This window comes from Salvelinus fontinalis, chromosome 20, assembly GCF_029448725.1.
Source record: "Salvelinus fontinalis isolate EN_2023a chromosome 20, ASM2944872v1, whole genome shotgun sequence".
Taxonomy (NCBI): Eukaryota; Metazoa; Chordata; class Actinopteri; order Salmoniformes; family Salmonidae; genus Salvelinus; species Salvelinus fontinalis.
The window spans coordinates 28,461,757-28,488,715 of record NC_074684.1 but is presented as its reverse complement, the minus strand read 5'-3'; the positions used below and the strand labels follow the sequence as shown (position 1 = coordinate 28,488,715).

Sequence of the window (26,959 nt, the reverse complement as noted above, 5' to 3'; positions counted from 1 at the left end):
ACTAAGGAGGAAAAGCATCTCTCTCTCTCTCTCTCTCTCTCTCTCTCTCTCTCTCTCTCTCTCTCTCTCTCTCTCTCTCTCTCTCTCTCTCTCTCTCTCTCTCTCTCTCTCTCTCTCTCTCTCTCTCTCTCTCTCTCTCTCTCTCTCTCTCTGTCCTTCAGATCAGACGAGTTATTGTTGGGCGCTAAGCTGTCAGTTTCCATGGTAATAAAGAGATATTTCACGTTGACCTTTTCTAAAAACCAAAGAGCTGAGTCGGCACACTAGCTCACTCCCCTCAGTCATTTAAACCCTTATATCTGAGACACTTATCTTTATTCACACCGGGGTGTCCAGGAGTAGTGACAACACACAGTACACTGTGTGTGTGTGTGTGTGTGTGTGTGTGTGTGTGTGTGTGTGTGTGTGTGTGTGTCGTGTCCTTGCATGAGTGAGTATCATATGTTGTAATTAATCACAATAGAGATTGTTTGGCTCAAGAGGAATTAAGGATGTCGGTCGGTTGTGTTTTCACGCTAGGTCAATCTGTTGAAGGGCATCTAAAGCTGCCTGAACCATTCTGAATGAAAACCTCATCAATATTTGTTGTGGTTTGACATTAAAGCCACTTAACGTTTTTGATTGGACACATCATGCAAGGAGACACTTTTATACCACTAATTGGTTATTTCTACTACGTTACACAGATTAGGCTGGTCCCAAATGGCATCCTATTCCCTAAATGGTGCTCTACTGTTGTCCAGAGTTCACACACTGACTGAAACTATTTCAATATCTGATTAACAAGGACTTGAGATGGCAATACTCTTCTTTTCAATAAATTGAATATAATCCAGATGGGCTCATTAGCGTTTCATCACATTACTTTTGGAGTTTTGCCAAGTCCTGAACAAAATGAATCAATCTTTGGTTTGAAAAATCTGCATTGCTTCAACTGATGTTGTCTTCTCAGTACATACCACACGGGGGCGACAGAGGATCAGCTATTGACTCATCAGCCCTTCGGAGAGTCAACAACTCATATTCATTCTTTCTCCTTTCTCACGACTGTTTCTCTCACTGGCACTTTTTTAACTACAGCTACATCTAATGCTACTCGGCCGCTGGTGTCTTGTCTGTACAGTACATGATGATTGAAGTGCTGTCTGGCCCCATAGCCATAGATCAGAGGTAGGCAACAGTGGCCCGCGGGTCAAAACCGGCCTGCAAGTATATTTTTTTGCTCCCCCCAAGGTTTAAAAAGAAAAAGAAAAAAAAGGTTTTGGTAAAAAAAATACAGTAAAATCACCAGGAATTCAGCTTAAAATGAGTTTCATGTGGAAATATGTTCCCAAGTATTCCCACAAAAAAAAGAGATATGTAATCAAGGTATGAAATAATTATTTTTAAATACAAAGTATTTTTGGGCTTAGTTGTGGTACATTTGCAGTGTACAATTATAATTGTGTTCCGGCCCACCAGACTATTTGCTCCGACAAAAATCGTCCCACGGCTGAATCTAGTTGCCTACTCCTGCTTTATATGTAATGTCCATGCTGCCCCTGCTGTGTGGCGGCCCTTCATAGAAAGCTGTTTGAGAAGGGAGCCTATGGCGAGGTCATTAGCCCAGTCCATCACTCTAATGCTGAGTGTTTGATCGTGCAATGCTGGCTGGGGGAGATAAATGTAAAAATTCTTCTTACTGTAGCTTATCATTCATCAGACGTTTTTATTTCTTGACTGTTGTCAAGAAATGTATCAGATGTGTTCTATTTAATAGGCACCAAACACAACACAAACAGGGAGGTACTTACATGAATTTGATCATTAAAATATGCTTGTTTTCCTTTTTCGTTGCAAAATGTTCTGCTGCGGTGTGCATTAATGAATTTTAAACCCTGATGTTGAGGTTTGAACATTAGAACATTTCTGTTTCTATTGAGTGCGCTGAGTGTGACACAGACAGAAGTGTTTTATTTTTTATTTGTATTTTTTCCCCCCTTTTCGATCTTGTCTCATCGCTTCAGCTCCCCAACGGGCTCGGGAGGCAAAGGTTGAGTCATGCGTCCTCTGAAACATGACCCGCCTAACCGCGCTTCTTAACACCCGCCTGCCAGCTGCACCAATGTGTCGGAGGAAACACCGTTCAACTGACAAGGTCAGCCTGCAGGCACCCGGCCCGCCACAAGGAGTCACTAGAGCACGATGAGCCAAGTAAAGCCCCCCTGCCAAACCCTCCCCTAATCCGGACGATGCTGGGCCAATTGTTCTCAGCCCTTTTGGACTCCTGATCACAGCCAGTTGTGATACAGCCCGGGATCGAACCCGGGTCTGTAGTGATACCTCTAGCACTGCGATGCAGTGTCTTAGACCGCTGCGCAACTCGGGAGGCCCCAGACAGAAATATTCTGTTCACTACAGTTTTTCTGCAAGACATGACTACTGAACTCTTTTACTTACAGCATCTTACCAGTGATCGTGATACGTGCTTGTTTAACCTACTTTGATTGAATGCACTGATTGTCAGTCGCTGCCGTATCTATAGCAGTTGGCTGGTATTTTCACTCAATGTTCATTTCTCATTTCTGATGTCTCTTGTGTGATGTCCACTTTGACTTGCTATGTGTTGTATAGTATTGTATATACAGTGTAGCCTATATTTCTGCCCTGTTTCCATCCAATGTTAAATCCACAATGTCATGGGGATCTGGATGAATTCCTAAACCCTTCAGAGTTCAAATAGGGATTTATGAAGGTCCAAACAGACACCACATTAGCGCACTAACAAACACCAATGCCTGCAGTGCAAGGCTTCAGAAAGACACACAAAGAAGATCAGTTGTCTTCACCCCTAGATCCCCCTGCGAGGAGTCAACTAAAAGCACCATGATGGAAGAAAATAAATAAAACATACACTTTCTATTCTTCTTTTCCTCTTCCCGTTCCCCAAAGAACAGGGAATATTTCACCCACAGATGCCTTGTGTTGCTAACGCATGTGAAATGCAGATTGGTTACCCTCCCACCTAACAACATCCCCCTCCTCTCCCTTTACCCTTCCTCCCCCTCCTCTCCTTTTACCCTTCCTCCCCCTCCTCTCCCTTTACTCTTCATCCCCCTCCTCTCCCTTTACCCTTCCTCCCCTCCTCTCCTTTTACCCTTCCTCCCCCTCCTCTCCCTTTACTCTTCATCCCCCTCCTCTCCCTTTACCCTTCATCCCCCTCCTCTCCCTTTACCCTTCCTCCTCTCCTTTTACCCGTCTTCCCCTTCTCTCCTTTTACCCTTCCTCCCCCTCCTCTCCCTTTACCCTTCCTCCCCCTCCTCTCCTTTTACCCTTCCTCCCCCTCCTCTCCCTTTACTCTTCATCCCCCTCCTCTCCCTTTACCCTTCATCCCCCTCCTCTCCCTTTACCCTTCCTCTTCTCCTTTTACCCATCTTCCCCTCCTCTCCTTTTACCCTTCCTCCCCCTCCTCTCCCTTTACCCTTCCTCCCCCTCCTCTCCCTTTACCCTTCCTCCCCCTCCTCTCCCTTTACCCTTCCTCCCCCTCCTCTCCCTTTACCCTTCATCCCCCTCCTCAACCTTTACCCTTCATCCCCCTCCTCTCCCTTTACCCTTCTTCCTCTCCTTTTACCCGTCTTCCCCCTCCTCTCCCTTTACCCTTCCTCCCCCTCCTCTCCTTTTACCCTTCCTCCCCCTCCTCTCCCTTTACCCTTCCTCCCCCTCCTCTCCCTTTACCCTTCCTCCCCCTCCTCTCCTTTTACCCTTCCTCCCCCTCCTCTCCTTTTACCCTTCCTCCCCCTCCTCTCCCTTTACCCTTCCTCCCCCTCCTCTCCTTTTACCCTTCCTCCCCCTCCTCTCCTTTTACCCTTCCTCCCCCTCCTCTCCTTTTACCCTTCCTCCCCCTCCTCTCCTTTTACCCTTCCTCCCCCTCCTCTCCTTTTACCCTTCCTCCCCCTCCTCTCCTTTTACCCTTCCTCCCCCTCCTCTCCCTTTACCCTTCCTCCCCCTCCTCTCCCTTTACCCTTCCTCCCCCTCCTCTCCTTTTACCCTTCCTCCCCCTCCTCTCCTTTTACCCTTCCTCCCCCTCCTCTCCTTTTACCCTTCCTCCCCCTCCTCTCCTTTTACCCTTCCTCCCCCTCCTCTCCTTTTACCCTTCCTCCCCCTCCTCTCCCTTTACCCTTCCTCCCCCTCCTCTCCTTTTACCCTTCCTCCCCCTCGTCTCCTTTTACCCTTCCTCCCCCTCCTCTCCCTTTACCCTTCCTCCCCCTCCTCTCCCTTTACCCTTCCTCCCCCTCGTCTCCTTTTACCCTTCCTCCCCCTCCTCTCCCTTTACCCTTCCTCCCCCTCCTCTCCCTTTACCCTTCCTCCCCCTCCTCTCATTTCTTCCATTAATAACTGGCCTTGGGGCTGCCATAAAAAGACAGATATTCCCAGGAAAAAGAAATTCCCCTCTGAGCACATTTGCATTTTTCCTGTTTGATCAGGACTGCTAAATGAGACAAACGCTATTAGACATTAATGGCTGCTCCAAATCTATCAATAAATTATTAGTTTGCAGTGCACTGATTGGCTGTGCATGAGATGTATTGGAACCAGACTCATTCAATGGGTCAGTCACTGGGGAGCAGCCAAGCTAATCAGCACCACCACCTCAACAACAGAGCACTGGTAGAAACAAAGAGCCAGACATTAAAAAACACACGTTGGCTTGGCAGTCTGACTCATTTCATAACAATACTGGGTGTAATTCATTAAATTCATCATGTTTATTTAACTCTGTGCATGGTATACAGTGTAGTTGAATATTAATCATGTTTCTCCATGATCAGTTACTGTACCCAGTCAGTCATACAAGTCCTTCATGTGGAATAAGCTACTCTTTAGTATGTGTGCAAGATTCTCTTATTGCCACCGTCAGTGTCAAGTCGATGTATCCCACGAGCCATGAAAACCGAGTCACATTCTATGTAGATTAAATTCCCCAAGTAATCAAAACGGTAACCTTTGCAATTACACTGCAATAATTACACTGCGCCTGCTTGCTTAATCTGTCATTCTGCCCCTGAGCAAGGCAGTTAACCCACTGTTCCTCGGGCACCGATGACGTGGATGTCGATTAAGGCAGCCCTCCTCACCTCTCTGATTCAGAGGGGCCGGGTTAAATGCGGAAGACACATTTCATTTGAATGCATTCAGTTGTACAACGGACTAGGTATCCCCCTTTCCCTTATGTGACTTCAATACATAGATATATGTTAAGGACACTTATTTCAAAGTGGGACCAAACCATAAATAAGTGGATTCAAACGACATACTATACAATATTTTTTATCATGTATAAGGTAACAGATTTGAATTCCAATGAGGTACACGTAGTGAGACAGTCTGAGACAAGGTGTGCATCCCAAGTGGCACCCTATTCCCTATGCAGTGCACTACTTTTGGCCAGGGCCCAGAGGAACATAGGGCTCTTGTCAAAAGTAGTGCACTAAATAGGTAATAGAAGCACACAGGTTATTGCATTAGAACAGCATTGTCATGCATAGAGATGCATCAGAATCAGTAGATATATCTCCGTATAGGAATGTTCACTACAGGGCCCCCCAGCAGTGGTGGTAAAAGTACCCAACTGTCAGACTGGAGTAAAAGTAAAGATACCTTAATATAAAATGACTCAAGTAAATTTGAAAGACACCCAGTAAAATACTACTTCAGTATAAATCTAAAAGTATCTGGTTTTAAGTATACTTAAGTATAAAGTAAAAGTCGCTATAAATCCTTTCAAATTCCTTATATTAAGTAAACCAGATGGCACAATTTTCTTGTTTTTTTATTTATTTAAGGATAGCCATGTGTACAGTCCAAAACTCAGAAATCATTCACAAGCAAAGCATTTGTGTTAAGTGAGTCCACCAGATTAGAGACAGTAGGGATGACCTGGGATGTTCTCTTGATAAGTCTGTCAATTAAACCATTTCCTGTCCTGTTAAGCATTCAAAATGTAACGAGTACTTTTGGGTGTCAGGTAAAATGTATGGAGTAAAAAGTACATTATTTTCTTTAGGAATGTGGTGGAGTAAAAGTAAAAGTCAAAAATATAAATAGTAAAGTAAAGGACAGATACCCCCCAAAAATACTTAAGTAGTACTTCAAAGTGTTTTTACGTATTTACTTTACACCACTACCCCCCAGTAGCTTTGTTCCATGTGTAGTTTGCAGATCACAGACAACAGGCAGACTCTCTATTCTACCCCAAGTCTGAGAGAGAGAGAGCTGCCCGAGCAGCCATGAAGCAGCAGCCAGTCTCCACCACCTCAACCCCTCTCCTCCTCCTCTCATCAGGGGGTATGTAACACACACGCATGCTATCACTCACCAGACACATGTCTCTCTCCCTCTTAATGCACCTCCATCTCTTTTTAGTGTGTGTTTTCATGCGTACAAATGTGTGTATAGGTGTGGGGGGCCCGGTGTGAATACACTCGAGAGCCCCTCTGTTAAATCATAGCAAAGGTGTCCCGAGCGCCAGGCGGCGACGCTGCAAGGTGAATATTTTACCTCATATTTTACCTCATCTCAGCCTCAAATAGGATCATAAATTAATTCACTGCTAGAGTCTTGTCAACCTTGCCTGATATGGCTCTCTTCTGTTCTCATTCTCTTCTCTTCTCTGTGTATTCAATAGGGTGGAGGCAGGATGCCAATCAATCATTCTTTTCATCACAACTCCATCAGACAAGAGATTGTTGTGGATGGCTTTCTGCATTTTAATAATGGCTATACTGTTGTCTATTCGTTGTCTGCATTGTCGACTGAAAGACTATTCTTATTAGTGATGGGCGGAGAACCAAATTGCCACATATTCCCTATAGGGACTACGCCTACTGTATGTGGGAAATAGGTTTCCATTTGGGACACAAATGTTCCTTCTGATATTTCTCTTATCACATAGGCTACATGTGTATTAACAGGAACATGAATATGACAATATGAACATGATTAAGCTATCATTGCACCTATCTAAGAATGGTGCTACTGTAGCAGGTGACTGAACTACTGCTTTCTTGTTAGCACAAAAGACATTGCCATAGACATGTATGGCATTCAAGAGCGATAGCCTAACCATTTAGCTAGCTAAAAGTTTTTGGGATTGTACAGGCATCTTAAAGAAAACAAAGACCCGCACACTACTCTTTTCCGTCATAACTTTAGTTTATTTAAGGTTACATATTGGCCTATGGCCTTCGTCAGAGTTTCTGTGGGGTAGAGACAGGAAGGAGCGCTCAAGCCAACCATTTAGGTTTGAGAACAGGGCCTGACAGTGTAAGGAAGTGGACAGGATGTTAACCCTGACTGACAGGCTCATTGATTAGGTCACAGTTAAAGGAGAAATAAGAGAGAGCAACAGAGGATGGGACCACAGACAGACGGACTTGGCTTGTGACCCAAATGGTACCCTACACCCTATAAAGTCCCCACAGGGTTTTGGTCAAAAGAAGTGCACTAATTAGGGACTAGGGTGCCCTTTGGGCCCTAGGTGGCTGACTGACCGAGTGTCATTAGAAGGACTAATGGTGATTAATGGTCTGGTTGGTCTCTCCTCAGAGGACAGTGTGTTCAAAGCCAAATCAAGGAGGAGGGAGACGGTCGGGGTGGCAGAGATACAAGAGGATGGACAACTAACAGTGGACCTGCCAATCGACCAGGTAACATGGTGTGCATCCTAAACTGCACCCTATTACCTATTTATTGCACTACTTCTGACCAGGGCGCATAGAGATAAGGGTGCCATTTGGAATGTGTCCATGGATGGACCCCCAGAGATATGAACATTTAAACGCAGTCAATATAGGAAAGAGAAATAAACAGCTGGGTGAAATTATAGGGGCCACTTTTAAATTCCAAGCAAATAGACTGGACTTTAGAGAGACATTTTCCTACTGTAAAGTGTGTGTTCTTCTGAACATGTGAGATAGTAACATCAGAGGTTGGACCCTGGCAGGTGGAGGCCAAGGTGGTGGAGGAGCAGTGTGATGTCATCATGGCGTTGTCTCCTCAGCAAGACAGTGGTAGAGGTGAAACGTTCTGCTCTATAGTACCCAAGTCAGCCAGCTCCAAGAAGGTCAGTCTTATTGTGTGCACATACACGCATACAAACACACACACACACACACACACACCACACAGCCTGGTCTCATAGATTAGACGTAACATAGTAAATGTAAATTCAGGACACTCAAATTAGTATGAATTGTTACGTTTGGTATGGTTACTTAAGGCAAAAAGTGAAAGGAGGGTGGTTGGTCGGGGGTAGTGTAGGTAAACTTTTGTCTTGAAACCCAAAGGCTGCATGTTTCGAATCTCATCATGAACAGCTTTTGCATTTTAGCTAATTAGCAACTTTTCAATTACTTACTACTTTTAAGATACTTTGCTACTAGTTAGCATATTAACTAACCTTAAGCCTAACCTTAAAACCCTTTAAGCTAACCCTTCCCCTAGCCCTTTAACCTAATTCCTGAACTTAACCTTAACCTTAACCCTAAATCCTAACGCTAACACCTAGCCTAGCTAACGTTAGCAAGCTAACATATCATACATTTTGAAAACTCGTAACATATGGTTCTATTGGCAACTTCGTAACAAATTGTACATTTGGGAAATTTGTAACATATCATACGAATTGTAATTTGTAACACATGATACTAAATGGAGTGTCTCGGATTTACGTACAGAATAATATGAAATGCTCTGAGACCAGGTTGCACCACTCACACTCACTCCCATTGTCCCCATCGTCCCTGTCCCCTCCCCAAGGGATAGCCATGTGGTGCAGTCAGTGGATACATCCCAAAAAGCACCCTATTCCCTAATATAGTGCACTACTTTTGACCATGGCCCATACGGCTCTGGTCAATGTTGGGAATAGGATGCCATTTGGGACACGTGTTTGCTTCACAGTCCCTCGCCGCTGCAATGAAATAGATGGATTTGTTAGTTCCACATAGAGGCCATAGACAGAATGCCAACCGTAGCTGTTTTATCAGTGTGAAGAAACGAGAACATTTTTTTTTACTCAGCATCTTTATGTAGGGAGTGACTCCTCACACTCACCCTATGGACTCTGTGTCCTCTGCTGTTGGAAGCTTTATGCGGGGCCATTTGTGTCCGGTTCCATTAGTATCCTATTTGTTTAAACTATTTCTTCACTTTTATACTTTTAAGATTTAATTTGACTTTTTTATTTTCAAACATCACAGGACAGAAACCAAGACAATAGAATATCCCAAACAATAACCTCATCTATCTTTATTAGAGCGATGTATCTTGACTGGTGATGTACTCTCTTGTACTGTAGGCCTCAACCAGACTGACCAGTGCCTTTCCTGAGCAGCCAGCACCCCAAGCCGGGCCCCCAGAAACAGGGCGAGTCACCCGAACCCTCACCCACACCCCCGTAGGGAACAGCCCCACCACACCTACCAGAGACACAGAGCCTCTACAGACACATGGCAAGACTGAGCCACAGGTACGTGAATACTTCATTGAGTAATGGCAAGGTGAGCGATAGGGACTCAAAACACAGTGGTGTCCGCGACTCAAATGGCACAACAATATTCCCTATATAGTGCACCAGGGGTACAACTTACACTGGGGGCGGGGGGGACATTCAGAAATGGCCTTTTTGTCCACCCCAGTTTTACATTGGCTTGCGAAAGTATTAACCCCCTTGGCATTTTTCCTATTTTGTTGCCTTACAACCTAGAATTAAAATAGATTTTGGGGGGGTTTGTATCATTTGTAAGCCAGCAGCATACCACCCTGCATACCACTGCTGGCTTGCTTCTGAAGCTAAACAGGGTTGGTCCTGGTCAGTCCCGGGATGGGAGACCAGATGCTGCTGGAAGTGGTGTTGGAGGGCCAGTAGGAGGCACTCTTTCCTCTGGTCTAAAAAATATCCCAATGCCCCAGGGCAGTGATTGGGGACACTGCCCTGTGTAGGGTGCCGTCTTTCGGATGGGACGTTAAACGGGTGTCCTGACTCTCTGAGGTCATTAAAGATCCCATGGCACTTATCGTAAGAGTAGGGGTGTTAACCCCGGTGTCCTGGCTAAATTCCCAATCTGGCCCTCAAACCATCATGGTCACCTAATAATCCCCAGTTTACAATTGGCTCATTCATCCCCCTCCTCTCCCCTGTAACTATTCCCCAGGTCGTTGCTGCAAATGAGAACGTGTTCTCAGTCAACTTACCTGGTAAAATAACGGTAAAATAAAATAAATAAATAAATTTGATTTACACAACATGCCTACCACTTTGAAGATGTAAAATATTTTTTATTTTGAAACAAACAAGAAATAATACAAAAAACCTGAAAACTTGCGCGTGCATAACTATTCAACCCCCTCAATAATTTCCCTGTATTTAGCGCCATCCATCATTCCTTCAATTCTGACCAATTTCTCAGTCCCTGCCGATGAAAAACATACCCACAGCATGATGCAGCCACCACCATGCTTCACTGTGGGGATGGTGTTCTCGGGGTGATGCGAGGTGTTGGGTTTGCGCCAGACATAGCGTTTTCATTTATGGCCCAAAAGCTCAATTTTTGTCTCATCTGACCAGAGTACCTTCTTCAATATGTGTGGGGAGTCTACCAAATGCCTTTTGGCAAACACTTTAATAAGCAATGGCTTAAAGTGGTCCTATGGATAGATACTCCAATCTCCGCTGTGGAGCTATGCAGCTCCTTCAGGGTTATCTTTGGTCTCTTTGTTGCCTCTCTGATTAATGCCCTTGCCTGGCCTGTGAGTTTTGGTTGGCGGCCCTCTCTTGGTTGGTTTGTTGTGATGCCATATTCTTTACATTTTTTAATAATGGATTTAATGGTGCTTTATAACCCAACCCTGATCTGTACTTCTCCACAACTTTGTCCCTGACCTGTTTGGAGAGCTCCTTGGTCTTCATGGTGCCGCTTGCTTGGTGGTGCACCTTACTTAGGGGTGTTGCAGACTCTGGGGCCTTCACAACAGGCGTATATATACTGAGATCGTGTGACAGATCATGTGACACTTAGATTGCACACAGGTGGACTTTATTTAATACATTGTGTGACTTCTGAAGGTAATTTGTTGCACCAGATCTTATTTAGGGGCTTCGTAGCAAAGGGGGTGAATACACATGCACGCACCACTTTTCTGTTTTTAATTTAAGTATTTTCTTTTTAAACAAGTATTTTTTTTTATTTCACTTCACCAATTTAGACTATTTTGTGTATGTCCATTACATGAAATCCAAATAAAAATACATTTCAATTACAGGTTGTAATGCAACAAAATAGGAAAAAGGGGGATTAATATTTTTGCAAGGCACTGTATCATTGGAATGTGATCCGAGGCAATGGTGTGGATATAGACAAAATAAAAATTATAATATATGCCCTACCACTTCTAAAACAAAAGTTGCGCACCTGTAGTGCACTACAAAGTAGTGCTCTATAAAGGGAATAGGGTGCCATTTGGGATGGATACATTGAACAGTGTTTAAATCATTTGTTCAGAGCAAGAAACACATCTGTTTCAGAGAAAAACTTTTAATTCAGTAACAATATCTTTGTGAAATACATTTTCAGGGGAAGTGCATTGTAAGCTAAAAGGAAGTATCTTCAGCATTGTCAATAGTGATGGAAATGGCTTACTGTTATATATCCCGCTCAAACGGACATTCAACTGTAAGCTGTTTACCTACTCTACCCTCACACAGCCTTACAATCCATGAAGAGAATTTACAACAGGGAGACCAAGGTTAACATAAAGCCCCATTTTCTCCTCATCACAATCATTTATTTAGATTTAATGGTATCGGCTGCTTTATCCATCAGTCAACAGTGCATTTCTTCTTAAGTAATAACGTGAGATATGCCAATACAGAGAGGGGATGCTGGATCAATTGTCGCTCTCTTCAGAAATTAGCAATACAAAATCAAATAGCCATCGATCCGTTCCTCATTGATTTCCTTTAGTCTTTTCCACCGCAATTATCTCTCGTCCATCTCGCTGTGTTTTCTGTTTCCTATCCCGTCGGCTCAGTTTAGCCGCTCTCCAGGCTCTCTCTGAAGCTCAAGGTTAACTTTAATCAACTTCAGGCACTGTCACCGGCTGGCTGCGAGCTACAGCCCTGGAGCCTTCTGCTGTGTGTGTGTGTGTGTGTGTGTGTGTCCATCCAGCCTACAGGCTCAGGCTCTATTCCTCTGGGTCCCTCCAACTGGATCAGAGAATTAACTCTAGTGTTCATGAAGCACTTACTCACTGAAGTCTACTACAGCACTCATTACTCACCCCCAGCTCAGGGGGTCTCTACCACAGGCCCGTACTTCATGGGCTCCCTCACACATCATTCTCCAGCTCAGAGGGCTTCTATTGATGTGGGTTCTCTGTTCCCCATCTCCCGTTGGTCCTTTTTATATTGTATTTTTTATTTCACCTTTATTTAACAAGGCAAGTCAGTTAAATAATTTATTTACAATGACAACCAACCCCGGCCAAACCCGGACGACACTGGGCCAGTTGTGCGCCGCCCTATGGGACTCCCAAACACAGCCTGATGTGATATAGCCTGGATCAGGCTGTCCTCAAGGAGGCTCAGAAAAGGTCGGACTTCCACGACCACTCACCTTCCTCCAGCCATCATCATTGGTCGTTCCATGGCGAGGCACATCTTGGTTCCTGGAGCAAAGACTCTGTGCTACCCGGGGGCTATGGTGAAGCATATCGTAGCTGCTGCTGCTATTGTAGTGCATGTGGGATCAAATGACATCAAAAAGAGTAAATCAGGATTTTATTGACCTGATCAACACCCTGAAAGGCTCTTGCGGTTGCAAAAGGTTCAGCAGGCCCTTAGCACTTTATATCTTACTCAAAGACTACTGCCACTCTGTTGGCATAACCTTTATAGATAACTTTGAAACCTGCTAAGCTTACAAAAACGTGTGTGCCCTCAGGCCTGGAGGGAAGCAAAAGTCATACCCCCCCAAGAAAAGTAAAGTACCCTTTACTGGCTCAAAAAGCCGACCAATCAGTCTGTTAACAACCCTTAGTAAACTTTTGGAAATAATTGACCAGATACAATTCTATTTTACAGTAAATAAATTAACAACAGACTTTCAGCACGCTTATAGGAAAGGGCATTCAACATGAACACCACTTACACAAACTACTGATGATTAGCTGAGAGAAATGTATAATAAAAAGATTGTGGAAGCTGTTTTGTTAGACGTCAGTGCAGCTTTTGACATTATCGATCATAGTATGCTGCTGAAAGAATGTATATGTTATGGCTTTACACTTTACACTATACTGTGGTTTGAGAGTTACCTGTCTAACAGAACACTGAGGGTGTTCTTTAATGATAGCCTCTCCAACATAATCCAGCATTCCCCAGGGCAGCTGTCTAGGCCCCTTACTTTTTTCAATCTTTACTCATGACCTGACACTTGGCTCTGAGTTAAGCCTGTGAGTCTATGTATGCGACACTATACTTGTCACTATACTTGTCAACACTATACTTGTCAGCTACTACAGTGAGTGAAATCACTGCAACACTTAACAAAGAGCTGCAGTTAGTTTCAGAATGGGTGGCAAGAAATAAGTTAGTCCTAAATATAAACAATAAATAAAAGCATTGTATTTGGGACAAATCATTCACTAAACCCTAAACCTCAACTAAATATTCTAATGAATAATATGGAAATTGAGCAAGTTGAGGAGACTAATCAAATCAAATCAAATCAAGTTTATTTTATATAGCCCTTCGTACATCAGCTAATATCTCGAAGTGATGTACAGAAACCCAGCCTAAAACCCCAAACAGCAAGCAATGCAGGTGTAGAAGCACGGCGGCTAGGAAAAACTCCCTAGAAAGGCCAAAACCTAGGAAGAAACCTAGAGAGGAACCAGGCTATGAGGGGTGGCCAGTCCTCTTCTGGCTGTGCCGGGTGGAGATTATAACAGAACATGGCCAAGATGTTCAAATGTTCATAAATGACCAGCATGGTCAAATAATAATCAGGAGTAAATGTCAGTTGGCTTTTCATAGCCGATCATTAAGAGTATCTCTACCGCTCCTGCGGTCTCTAGAGAGTTGAAAACAGCAGGTCTGGGACAGGTAGCATGTCCGGTGGACAGGTCAGGGTCCATAGCCGCAGGCAGAACAGTTGAAACTGGAACAGCAGCAAGGCCAGGTGGACTGGGGACAGCAAGGAGTCATCATGCCCGGTAGTCCTGACGCATGGTCCTAGGGCTCAGGTCCTCAGAGAGAGAGAAAGAAAGAGAGAAGGAGAGAATTTGAGAGAGCATACTTAAATTCACACAGGACACCGGATAAGACAGGAGAAGTACTCCAGATATAACCAACTGACCCTAGCCCCCGACACATAAACTACTGCAGCATAAATACTGGAGGCTGAGACAGGAGGGGTCAGGAGACACTGTGGCCCCATCCGATGATACCCCGGACAGGGCCAAACAGGAAGGATATAACCCCACCCACTTTGCCAAAGCATAGCCCCCACACCACTAGAGGGATATCTTCAACCACCAACTTACCATCCTGAGACAAAGCCGAGTATAGCCCACAAAGATCTCCACCACAGCACAAACCAAGGGGGGGCGCCAACCCAGACAGGAAGATCACGTAAGTAACTCAACCCACTCAAGTGACGCACCCCTCCTAGGGACGGCATGAAAGAGCACCAGTAAGTCAGTGACTCAGCCCCTGTAATAGGGTTAGAGGCAGAGAATCCCAGTGGAGAGAGGGGAACCGGCCAGGCAGAGACAGCAAGGGCGGTTCGTTGCTCCAGAGCCTTTCCGTTCACCTTCACACTCCTGGGCCAGACTACACTCAATCATATGACCTACTGAAGAGATAAGTCTTCAGTAAAGACTTGAAGGTTGAGACCGAGTCTGCGTCTCTCACATGGGTAGGCAGACTATTCCATAAAATGGAGATCTATAGGAGAAAGCCCTGCCTCCAGCTGTTTGCTTAGAAATTCTAGGGACAATTAGGAGGCCTGCGTCTTGTGACCGTAGCGCACGTGTAGGTATGTACGGCAGGACCAACTCGGAAAGATAGGTAGGAGCAAGTCCATGTAACGCTTTATAGGTTAACAGTAAAACCTTGAAATTAGCCCTTGCCTTAAACAGGAAGCCAGTGTAGGGAAGCTAGCACTGGAGTAATATGATCAAATTTCTTGGTTCTAGTCAGGATTCTAGCAGCCGTATTTAGCACTAACTGAAGTTTATTTTGTGGTAGCCGGAAAGTAGAGCATTGCAGTAGTCTAACCTAGAAGTAACAAAAGCATGGATTAATTTTTCTGCATCATTTTTGGACAGAACATTTCTGATTTTTGCAATGTTACGTAGATGGAAAAAAGCTGTCCTTGAAACAGACTTGATATGTTCGTCAAAAGAGAGATCAGGGTCCAGAGTAACGCAGAGGTCCTTCACAGTTTTATTTGAGACGACTTTACAACCACCAAGATTAATTGTCAGATTTAACAGAATATCTCTTTGTTTCTTGGGACCTAGAACAAGCACCTCTGTTTTGTCCGAGTATAAAAGTAGAAAGTTTGCAGCCATCCACTTCCTTATGTCTGAAACACAGGCTTCTATTGAGGGCAATTTTGGGGCTTCACCATGTTTCATGGAAATGTACAGCTGTGTGTCATCCGCATAGCAGTGAAAGTTAACATTATGTTTTCGAATGACATCCCCAAGAGGTAAAATATATAGTGAAAACAATAGTGGTCCTAAAACGGAACCTTGAGGAACACCGAAATTTACAGTTGATTTGTCAGAGGACAAACCATTCACAGAGACAAACTGATATCTTTCCGACAGATAAGATCTAAACCAGGCCAGAACTTGTCCGTGTAGACCAATTTGGGTTTCCAGTCTCTCCAAAAGAATGTGGTGATTGATGGTATCAAAGGCAGCACTAAGGTCTAGTAGCACGAGGACAGATGCAGAGCCTCGGTCTGACGCCATTAAAAGGTCATTTACCACCTTCACAAGTGCAGTCTCAGTGCTATGATGGGGTCTCTAAACTGCATGGAGTAACCCTGGATTGTAAACTGTTATGGTCAAAACATATTTATGCAACAGTAGCTAAGATGGGTAGAGGTCTGCCTTCTTAACAACAATATCAACAAGGCAGGTCCTACAGGTCCTAGTTTTGTTGCACCTGGACTACTGCCCAGTCATGTGGTCAGGTGCCACAAAGAACTTGGGAAAATTAAAACTGGCCCAGAACAGCACGGCTGGCCCTTAAATGTACATGTAGAGCTAACATAAATAATGTGCATGTCAATCTCTCAATGCTCAAAGTAGAGAAGAGATTGACTTCATCGCTACTTGTTTTTGTAAGAATTATTTACATGCTGAATGCACCGAGGTGTCTATTTAAACTACTAGCACACAGCTCGGACACCAATGCATTCCCCACAAGACATGCCACCAGAGGTCTCTTCACAGTCCACAATTCCAGAACCGAATTTGGGAGGCGCACAGTACTACATAGAGCCATGGCTACATGGAACTCTATTCCACATCAAGTAACTCACGCAAGTGGTCACATCTGATTTAAAAAAAAACAGATAAAAATCCATGTTATGGAACAGCGAGGACTGTGAAGCGTCACACACACAGGTACAGACACACAAAGACAAACACATATAACATACACACTATACACACATGTACATTTGGATTGTGTGTTGTAGTGGCATGAGGGCACACACTTAATGTATTGTGAAATCTGCTGTAAAATGTATTTTTAATGTTTAAAAAGTGTATTATAATGTATATTACTAACTTCCTTGTTGCTGGACCCCAGGAAGAGTAGCTGCTGCCTTGGAAGGAACTAATGTGTATCCATAATAAATACAAATACACCTCAACGCTGTAGTCTACAGTACTACAGCACTCATTACTCACCCATCTCAACATTGTAGTCTGCATTTGGTCTGCATGTAGTCTGCCTGGAATCTGTTGTCTCTGTACGTAGTCTGTCTGTAGTCTGCATGTAGTCTGCCTGTAATGTGTTGTCTCTGTACGTAGTCTGTCTGTAGTCTGCATGTAATCTGTAGTCTCTGTACGTAGTCTGTCTGTAGTCTGCATGTAGTCTGCATGTAATCTGTAGTCTCTGTACGTAGTCTGTCTGTAGTCTGCATGTAGTCTGCCTGTAATCTGTAGTCTCTGTCTGTGTCCGTCCGTCCGTCCGTCCGTGTCCGTCCGCCCGTCTGTCTGTCTGTATAAAGCCTTTGCTTCTACTGACTGGCTGATGTTGCTGATGTTGCAATGAGAAATAACAATGTAGTGCTTCTGCAATTACTCTCATGGCCTGCGTAGTGCACTACTTTTTACCAGGGCCCATAGGGTGAGAACAAGGTGCCTTTTTTACCAGGGCCCATAGGGTGAGAACAAGGTGCCTTTTTTATCAGGGCCTACAGGGTCGGAACAGGGTGCCTTTTTTACCAGGGTGCCTTTTTACCAGGGCCCATATGGTGAGAACAGGGTGCCTTTTGTACCATGCCCCATAGGGTGAGAACAGGGTGCCTTTTTTACCAGGGCCCATATGGTGAGAACAAGGTGCCTTTTGGGATGTAACCGTGGAGTATTCCGATGTGTGATGTGTGATGTGTGATGTGTGATCCTACAGAGTAATGTTGTGATGCTCTACTTCTATGGGGAGATTTCTCAATAAGAGCATTGAGCAAGATGATATTGGCCCTGTCACTGTATGTCTTGTAAGGCAATTAATAGCCGCTGTAGTGAAGTGATCAGTGATCAAGGACCTCTGTCTATAACAACACAGGACGAGACCCAAATGCAGACACAAGATGCAGATGGTTAGAGTCTGTGATATTTATTAATAGACAAGGGGCAGGCAGGAGGCATGTCGAGGACAGGCAGAAGTTCGTAAACCAGGTCAGAGTCAGATGGGTACAGGACGGCAGGCGGGCTCGAGGTCAGGGCAGGCAGAATGGTATGGCAGGCGGGCTCGGGGTCAGGGCAAGCAAAATGGTATGGCAGGCGGGCTCGGGGTCAGGGCAAGCAAAATGGTATGGCAGGCAGGCTCGAGGTCAGGGCAAGCAGAATGGTATGGCAGGCGGCCTCGGGGTCAGGGCAAGCAAAATGGTATGGCAGGCAGGCTCGAGGTCAGGGCAGGCAGAATGGTATGGCAGGCGGGCTCGGGTCAGGGCAGTCAGAATGGTATGGCAGGCGGGCTCGGGGTCAGGGCAGGCAGAAAAGGTCGGAATTGGGAGGACTGGAAAACAGGGACTAGAAAAACAGGAGTACGGAAAAACACGCTGGTAGGCTTGACGAGACGAACTGGCAACAGACAAACAGAAACCACAGGTATAAATACACAGGGGATAATGGGAACAAATGGGAGACACCTGGTGGGGGGTGGAGACAAGCACAAGATAGGTGAAACATCAGGGTGTGACACTTGTCACACACAGACACCACACACAGGCAACTTGATGAAAAATATGTCCTACTCTACCTTTACTGTAATATTCTGATCACAACAACAGTGGCCAGACATACACCACCCACTCATTCACAACATTCTCAATGTACGGGTAGCTAGTCTCTTTCTCAGTAGACACAAAAACACAGCAGATCATATCCTCTTTTATACCGTACACCCAATGACACTTTAACTCCGCTGGTCCGCGGTACTGTATTTAGCTAGCTAGTTTTAAAGGCCCCCTCTACTTTAAAAGAGTGGCAGGAGTTAACGAGGATCCCTAATAAATACAAATACAACAAGTTATTGGCTGCATTTTGAGCAATGAGCCAGTGATTTACAGTGACCCAGGCAGCCTGCTGCTACCAGTCATAAAGTAGAGTGGTGATTCAAGGCAAACATGTGTGTTCAGTCATCATGGCATGTCGTAATCTGCACAAATGCTCTCTCTCTCACACGCACGTGCATGCGCAAGCGCGCACACACACACACACACACACACACACACACACACACACACACACACACACACACACACACACACACACACACACACACACACACACACACACACACACACACACATACGCTTTCACCATATTTCTATGTAGTGCACTACTTTTGACCTGAGCCCTATGGACCCTGGTCAAAGTAGTGCACTATACAGGGGATAGGGTCCCGTTTGGGGCTGGACTGTGGAGTGTGCTAACCAGCTCCTGCTGTCGACCCTCCCTTCCTCTCCTTATAATCACATCCCACTGCTAGTTTGATGCAACTCACAAACCAGCTTTGAGTTACATAAATTATGACAGAAATATTAACTAAATGCACAACTTGTCAGGCTTGTCTACGAACCGGAGATAGCTGATGTATTTTCCTCCTGGTGAAACGTCAAGAGGGCCACAAGACATGTTGAGATTAAGTTAATCTATAATTTATCACAGAGTGCATCTCAGACCGCCCCTCCGCACTCTAATGTAATCTGACATTATATACACTGCTCAAAAAATAAAGGGAACACTTAAACAACACAATGTAACTCCAAGTCAATCACACTTCTGTGAAATCAAACTGTCCACTTAGGAAGCAACACTGATTGACAATAAATTTCACATGCTGTTGTGCAAATGGAATAGACAAAAGGTGGAAATTATAGGCAATTAGCAAGACACCCCCAATAAAGGAGTGGTTCTGCAGGTGGTGACCACAGACCACTTCTCAGTTCCTATGCTTCCTTGCTGACGTTTTGGTCACTTTTGAATGCTGGCGGTGCTTTCACTCTAGTGGTAGCATGAGACGGAGTCTACAACCCACACAAGTGCCTCAGGTAGTGCAGCTCATCCAGGATGGCACATCAATGCGAGCTGTGGCAAGAATGTTTGCTGTGTCTGTCAGCGTAGTGTCCAGAGCATGGAGGCGCTACCAGGAGACAGGCCAGTACATCAGGAGACGTGGAGGAGGCCATAGCAGGGCAACAACCCAGCAGCAGGACCGCTACCTCCGCCTTTGTGCAAGGAGGAGCACTGCCAGAGCCCTGCAAAATGACCTCCAGCAGGCCACAAATGTGCATGTGTCTGCTCAAACGGTCAGAAACAGACTCCATGAGGGTGGTATGAGGGCCCGACGTCCACAGGTGGGGGTTGTGCTTACAGCCCAACACCGTGCAGGACGTTTGGCATTTGCCAGAGAACACCAAGATTGGCAAATTCGCCACTGGCGCCTGTGCTCTTCACAGATGAAAGCAGGTTCACACTGAGCACATGAGCACATTTGACAGACGTGACAGAGTCTGGAGACGCCGTGGAGAACGTTCTGCTGCCTGCAACATCCTCCAGCATGACCGGTTTGGCGGTGGGTCAGTCATGATGTGGGGTGGCATTTCTTTGTGGGGCCGCACAGCCCTCCATGTGCTCGCCAGAGGTAGCCTGACTGCCATTAGGTACCGAGATGAGATCCTCAGACCCCTTGTGAGACCATATGCTGACACTTGCACATTTGTGGCCTGCTGGAGGTCATTTTGCAGGGCACTGGCAGTGCTCCTCCTTGCACAAAGCCGGAGGTAGCGGTCCTGCTGCTGGGTTGTTGCCCTCCTATGGCCTCCTCCACGTCTCCTGATGTACTGGCCTGTCTCCTGGTAGCGCCTCCATGCTCTGGACACTACGCTGACAGACACAGCAAACATTCTTGCCACAGCTCGCATTGATGTGCCATCCTGGATGAGCTGCACTACCTGAGCCACTTGTGGGTTGTAGACTCCGTCTCATGCTACCACTAGAGTGAGAGCACCGCCAGCATTCAAAAGTGACCAAAACATCAGCCAAGAAGCATAGGAACTGAGAAGTGGTCTGTGGTCACCCCCTGCAGAACCACTCCTTTATTGGGGGTGTCTTGCTAATTGCCTATAATTTCCACCTTTTGTCTATTCCATTTGCACAACAGCATGTGAAATTTATTGTCAATCAGTGTTGCTTCCTAAGTGGACAGTTTGATTTCACAGAAGTGTGATTGACTTGGAGTTACATTGTGTTGTTTAAGTGTTCCCTTTATTTTTGTGAGCAGTGTACCTCAAACGCATGCACACACACACACACACACACACACGCATATACCCACCCACCCACACACACACACACACACCACCCTCATCTTCAAACCACACTCCAGTATATCAACCCAGCCCCTCTATATAGCATGCAGGTGGAGTGTTGCATTTTAAACATGACGTTCTTAAGCCAACTGTCTCTTAATGCATCCCTTGTGTTCCTCTTTTTTTCGTCCTCTAGAATGTAAAGAAAGCCCCCAAGGTGGCGGGGAGAGCAGAAGACACAAGACGTCAGTAGTCTAGCTTTACTTCAGTATAATACCCAATAAACATGTCCATCCTCATCTCAGCAGCCCACTTCATTAAGATACTACTGTACATATCCATTACTGTTGTTGTGTTTGTGGTGGTTGGGGTTGTTGTTGTTGTTGTGGTTGTTGTTGTTGTGGTTGTCTGAGTCAAAAGACATAAATTAACCCAGTGCCTGTGATTACAGCATACAGGTGATTACTTTGCCCAGAGGCACGCTTTTTCTCTCTCTCTCTTTCTCTCTGACTCTCTCTCTCTCTCTCTCTTTCTCTCTGACTCTCTCTTTCTGTGTGTGTGTGTTGCATTTTCTCTGCAGTATTCAGATAAATGGTTTTGTTATTTCTCCTAATGCCTAAATCAACAGCCAGAGAGTGCAAATGTGTGTGCAAATGTGTGTGTGTATGTAAACCTGTTTGTGTGTAGAGACATAGCAAGGCCTTTCTTTATACAGTACCTTGTCCTGTGATGGGTGGCAGGTAGCCTAGCGTTGCGCCAGTAAATGAAAGGTCGCTAGTTTGAATACCTGAGCCGTGAAGGTGACACATCAGCCGATGTGTCCTTGAGCAAGGCACTTAACCCTAATTTGCTCCAGAGGCTGACCCTGTAAAACAACACGTCACTGCACCTATCACAGGCTGTTGATGTGACCATACAATAGAAAAAGATGCATCAGCCGGCTGATTAAAACTGACATCATCTAATAAGCTGATGACATTTAACTGATGGGGGAAAAAACACTCTGCACACATCTATAGATATTAAAAACCATGAGGACTAATGATGCATAAAATAAAGGTGTTGATGTTTCTACCCCCAGGCTGTATATGTAGCCAGCGATACAAATGAGAAATACAAACCTGTGTGTGAGTGTGTGTGTGTTTGTGGACCTAGTGTGAAAATGTCACCTGATGTGAGGTTTGGTCAGTAGTACTGTAGCTCTATTTTAACACCAGACAAGTAAGTGTGTAATGTTATTCATCTTCATCTTCTATTGTTTCACTGCCGGATCCATACCTATAAACTCTTGTACATTGTGTGTGTGTTTGTGTCTGTAAATATGTGTGTGTGTAAATGTGCATGCCTGTGTGCGTTTCTGAAGAGGGGACACAGAAATTAGTGGTAGAGAACACTAGTTTAATTTCAGCTCATCACAAAATATAATTTTGTCTCTTATAGCATGTCTGTCTGACAAATGTTTTGTGCCATAAGCTATAATATCATGCCATATGACCTCATGAAAATGTTATGACCTTCTAACAGAGCTAATCAGAGTAACAGCTTGTATTCTGGTACATTGTATAGAGCCTGTCTTTACTAGGGCTTCAGAGAGAGTATTTGTGTGGTTTCTGTAGGATAATTCATGTGTTTCCCAGGTTGTTTTCCTGGCTTCCAATATGTCTAGAATAGAACACTCTAATGTTCAGTGTTTAATTCCTCTGTTTTATCAGGGTCCATGTGATCTAATGTGTGGCAAATTGCAGCCATTTCACAAGGATGACACGTAATCAAAGGTGCATTCATTTGAACACTTTGCCTGATAGAACTGACTAAGGGTTAATTGTTCAAGCGCACGGGCTGCATGTAGATGAACTCAAAGTCCCACTTCCCAAATGGCACCCTATTCCCTACACAGTGCACTACTTTTGAGTTCTATGGGCCCTGGTCAAATGTAGTGCACTATATAGAGAATAGGGTGCCATTTGGGATGCAGACCCTAGTCTTGTTAGTATCAACCAGGAAAGGATGCTACTTTATATTAAACAACTTCAAACCAGATACTGTATGTAGTGTAGTACAATTCAAGCTATTGTATCTGGTTACAACACTACATCACACAGGTCCATACCATAGAAATATAATGAGTTCTGTTAGTTCTTATTTTAGTTCTATGATCCACACAGAACTAGGTAAATTCGCTTTTAGTTTAAACCAGTGGCTGGAACTGGTTCAGGGAGCAGAACCCGAGAACCGGAAAATAACAACATTTTTCGAGGAACAAAGATGGAATCGGGAAATGATCCATACTGTTCCGGAATAGAACCGTTATTTTTTAAAGCATGGGAACCGGTTAATAACATTATTTTACATTCCAGACATTTTTTCTAGCTCCACAAAAAAACGCAACAAAGCGCCTATGCAAAGCCCTCTCTCTGTAACTCAGAAACGTATTCCAGTGTCTGCCTGCAAGCTACTTTGCCAGTGTGTGTGACTGTGTAGGCTACCTGCCCTCACACATGTAAAGCATAGGCTACTGTACTGACGTTACAAGTGTGATTCAGAAGATGGTGATAGATTTTTAATTAGCTAGAAAGGAATGGGTTAACATTTTCAATGCTAGTTTAGGATACCATAGGCTAGTTATCACGTTTTCACGTTGGATTTATTAACTACAAAAAGGTACAGTAAGACGTGCTTTAAATTCTGGTGCAGCTATGCACACACAAGCCTGTTAGCTAGCTAGTTCAAAAGGACATTAAAAGTTCCTCCATAGAAGCTGCTCCTCCTAGGTAAAATTCTGTGGACCTAATTCAGATAACGTTTGTCATAAGATGATGCCCAGCGGTTCAAGCCTCCTCCACAAACCTCTTTCACTCTCTCCCCACCCGCAAAATGTCTGTCACATCTTGCGACAAAATGTCTGTCACACTTGTCTATCCATCACGCATGTAAACAACTAGCTTGCCTGCATTATCCGCACTGATTGGTGAAGTATTTCGTGGGCTACATTTAAAAAACTTGATTTCACAGGTTAAAAAGGAACAGAAAGGAACAATTATAAAACAGTACTTTTTGGGGGTTCGAACCGGTTCAGAACTTTATTTTACTGGTCAGAAAGAGCTGAACGAAACAGAAAAAAATAGTGGTTCTGTTCAGAATGAAACGCTCCACATTTTTGGAATCACTTACAAAATTCATTACATTTGGATTCCCTGGTGCCACTAGGGCAGTTTAAAACCCTGATGATAAATGAGTTCACCGAGGTGTGCAATTGTTTTGATTGACTTTAATTATGATGCCTGTGATGTTTGTGAAGTTCTAATGTAATGTAGTTGTTATTGTGTCTTTTATTTTATTTGATGTCCTCAGGGCACCATTGAAATTGAGACCCTGGTCTCAATTGGGCTCTCCTGATTAAATAAAAGTAAATAAAAAATACTTTGCTACAGCAATACTAACCCTAATCTCTTGTGGAAAGATTCTGCGTGCAAACCGAGAGAACCTGTCAGGACTGAATAGTATGTGTATGACAACAGCAGCAGTAGTTCTGGTGATTGGATTTTTCGTCACCAGTAGTGATTTTAGCATGTAAATGTTGGTGGGGCAAATTCAACCATTTTTTTTTTTTTTTAGATACATGCCAGCGAAGCAACTACACAACACTAAACAATACATTAATTGCACTATAACGGTGCCCACAAACTGTTAGAGCCTACATAAAGCTGTCCCAACAGCAGAGCTTTCTTTTCAGCACCATGGAGTGAATCCTTACCATTGCTACACCTGGCTATCAGCAGCACCTTGTCTGGCAGCAAAACAGTTCATTCAGCCTCATTTTCTGCTTTTTAAAAAAACATAGCTGATATGGCTGAGTTGCTTACATAAATATGGTTTCAACTGACTGCTTGTGGATTTGTGTACCTCGATAAGAACCACATTCTCCTTCAATAATAATGAATGTCGACAAGAGTTTTGTCTTTTGAACAATACACAAACATTTTTACATTTATGTTTAGTAAATTCATAATGATTGTTCTTATCATTAACACTTAGCTCTAAGTATAACAAGTGCAAGCAAACGAGCTACGAAGAGCTAGGCCTATACATTCAGCTCTTCTGAAATGGACAGCGACAGAAATTCAGATAGATGTTAGTTCAGAGAAATTCAGCAAGATGGGAGAGAGATGTTAGCTTACTATTTGAAGTATTTTATTATGGGGTCTAAAAAGGAAGGGAAATACAATCACGAGGATCCCCTTTTATAGACAATATACTGAGGCACAGACAGCGCATTGCACAAACAAAACAACCCTCACAATATGAACTGAAATTACATGTGTCTATTACTGAATCTTTTTGATACAAATGGGAAGAGACTGTCTCTGGTAAACATGGTTACAGACCCAACAACATTATATAGTATCCTCTCCTCATGGTTACAGACCCAACAACATTATATAGTATCCTCTCCTCATGGTTACAGAACCAACAACATTATATAGTATCCCCTCCTCATGGTTACAGACCCAACAACATTATATAGTATCCCCTCCTCATGGTTACAGACCCAACAACATTATATAGTATCCCCTCCTCATGGTTACAGACCCAACAACATTATATAGTATCCCCTCTTCATGGTTACAGACCCAACAACATTATATAGTATCCCCTCCTCATGGTTACAGACCCAACAACATTATATAGTATCCCCTCCTCATGGTTACAGACCCAACAACATTATATAGTATCCCTCCTCATGGTTACAGACCCAACAACATTATATAGTATCCCTCCTCATGGTTTCAGACCAACAACATTATATAGTATCCCCTCCTCATGGTTACAGACCCAACAACATTATATAGTATCTCCTCCTCATGGTTACAGACCCAACAACATTATATAGTATCCCCTCCTCATGGTTACAGACCCAACAACATTATATAGTATACCCTCCTCATGGTTACAGACCCAACAACATTATATAGTATCCCCTCCTCATGGTTACAGACCCAACAACATTATATAGTATCCCCTCCTCATGGTTACAGACCCAACAACATTATATAGTATCCCCTCTTCATGGTTACAGACCCAACAACATTATATAGTATCCCCTCCTCATGGTTACAGACCCAACAACATTATATAGTATCTCCTCCTCATGGTTACAGACCCAACAACAGTATATAGTATCCCCTCCTCATGGTTACAGACCCAACAACATTATATAGTATCTCCTCCTCATGGTTACAGATCCAACAACATTATATAGTATCCCCTCCTCATGGTTACAGACCCAACAACATTATATAGTATCCCCTCCTCATGGTTACAGACCCAACAACATTATATAGTATCCCCTCCTCATGGTTACAGACCCAACAACATTATATAGTATCCCCTCCTCATGGTTACAGACCCAACAACATTATATAGTATCCCCTCCTCATGGTTACAGACCCAACAACATTATATAGTATCTCCTCCTCATGGTTACAGATCGAACAACATTATATAGTATCCCCTCATCATGGTTACAGACCCAACAACATTATATAGTATCCCCTCCTCATGGTTACAGATCCAACAACATTATATAGTATATCTCCTCATGGTTACAGAACCAACAACATTATATAGTATCCCCTCCTCATGGTTACAGACCCAACAACATTATATAGTATCCCCTCCTCACGGTTACAAACCCAACAACATTATATAGTATCCCCTCCTCATGGTTACAGACCCAACAACATTATATAGTATCCCTCCTCATGGTTACAGACCCAACAACATTATATAGTATCCCCTCCTCACGGTTACAGAATCAACAACATTATATAGTATCCCCTCCTCATGGTTACAGACCC

General features: G+C 44.1%; 1 protein-coding gene across 1 annotated transcript in view; it reads left to right on the top strand.

Annotated features, from left to right (window-relative positions):
* The window catches only part of LOC129817641 (doublecortin domain-containing protein 2-like), a 42,376-nt gene extending 17,859 nt beyond the window's left edge, over positions 1-24,517 (top strand). Inside the window, exons 7-11 of the mRNA XM_055873090.1 lie at positions 6,192-6,324; positions 7,585-7,685; positions 7,982-8,101; positions 9,338-9,508; positions 21,298-24,517. Coding sequence (XP_055729065.1) covers positions 6,192-6,324; positions 7,585-7,685; positions 7,982-8,101; positions 9,338-9,508; positions 21,298-21,354 — 582 coding nt within the window. The 3' untranslated portion in view covers positions 21,355-24,517. The remainder of the gene's footprint in view (positions 1-6,191; positions 6,325-7,584; positions 7,686-7,981; positions 8,102-9,337; positions 9,509-21,297) is intronic.
* Positions 24,518-26,959: the final 2,442 nt, after the last annotated feature.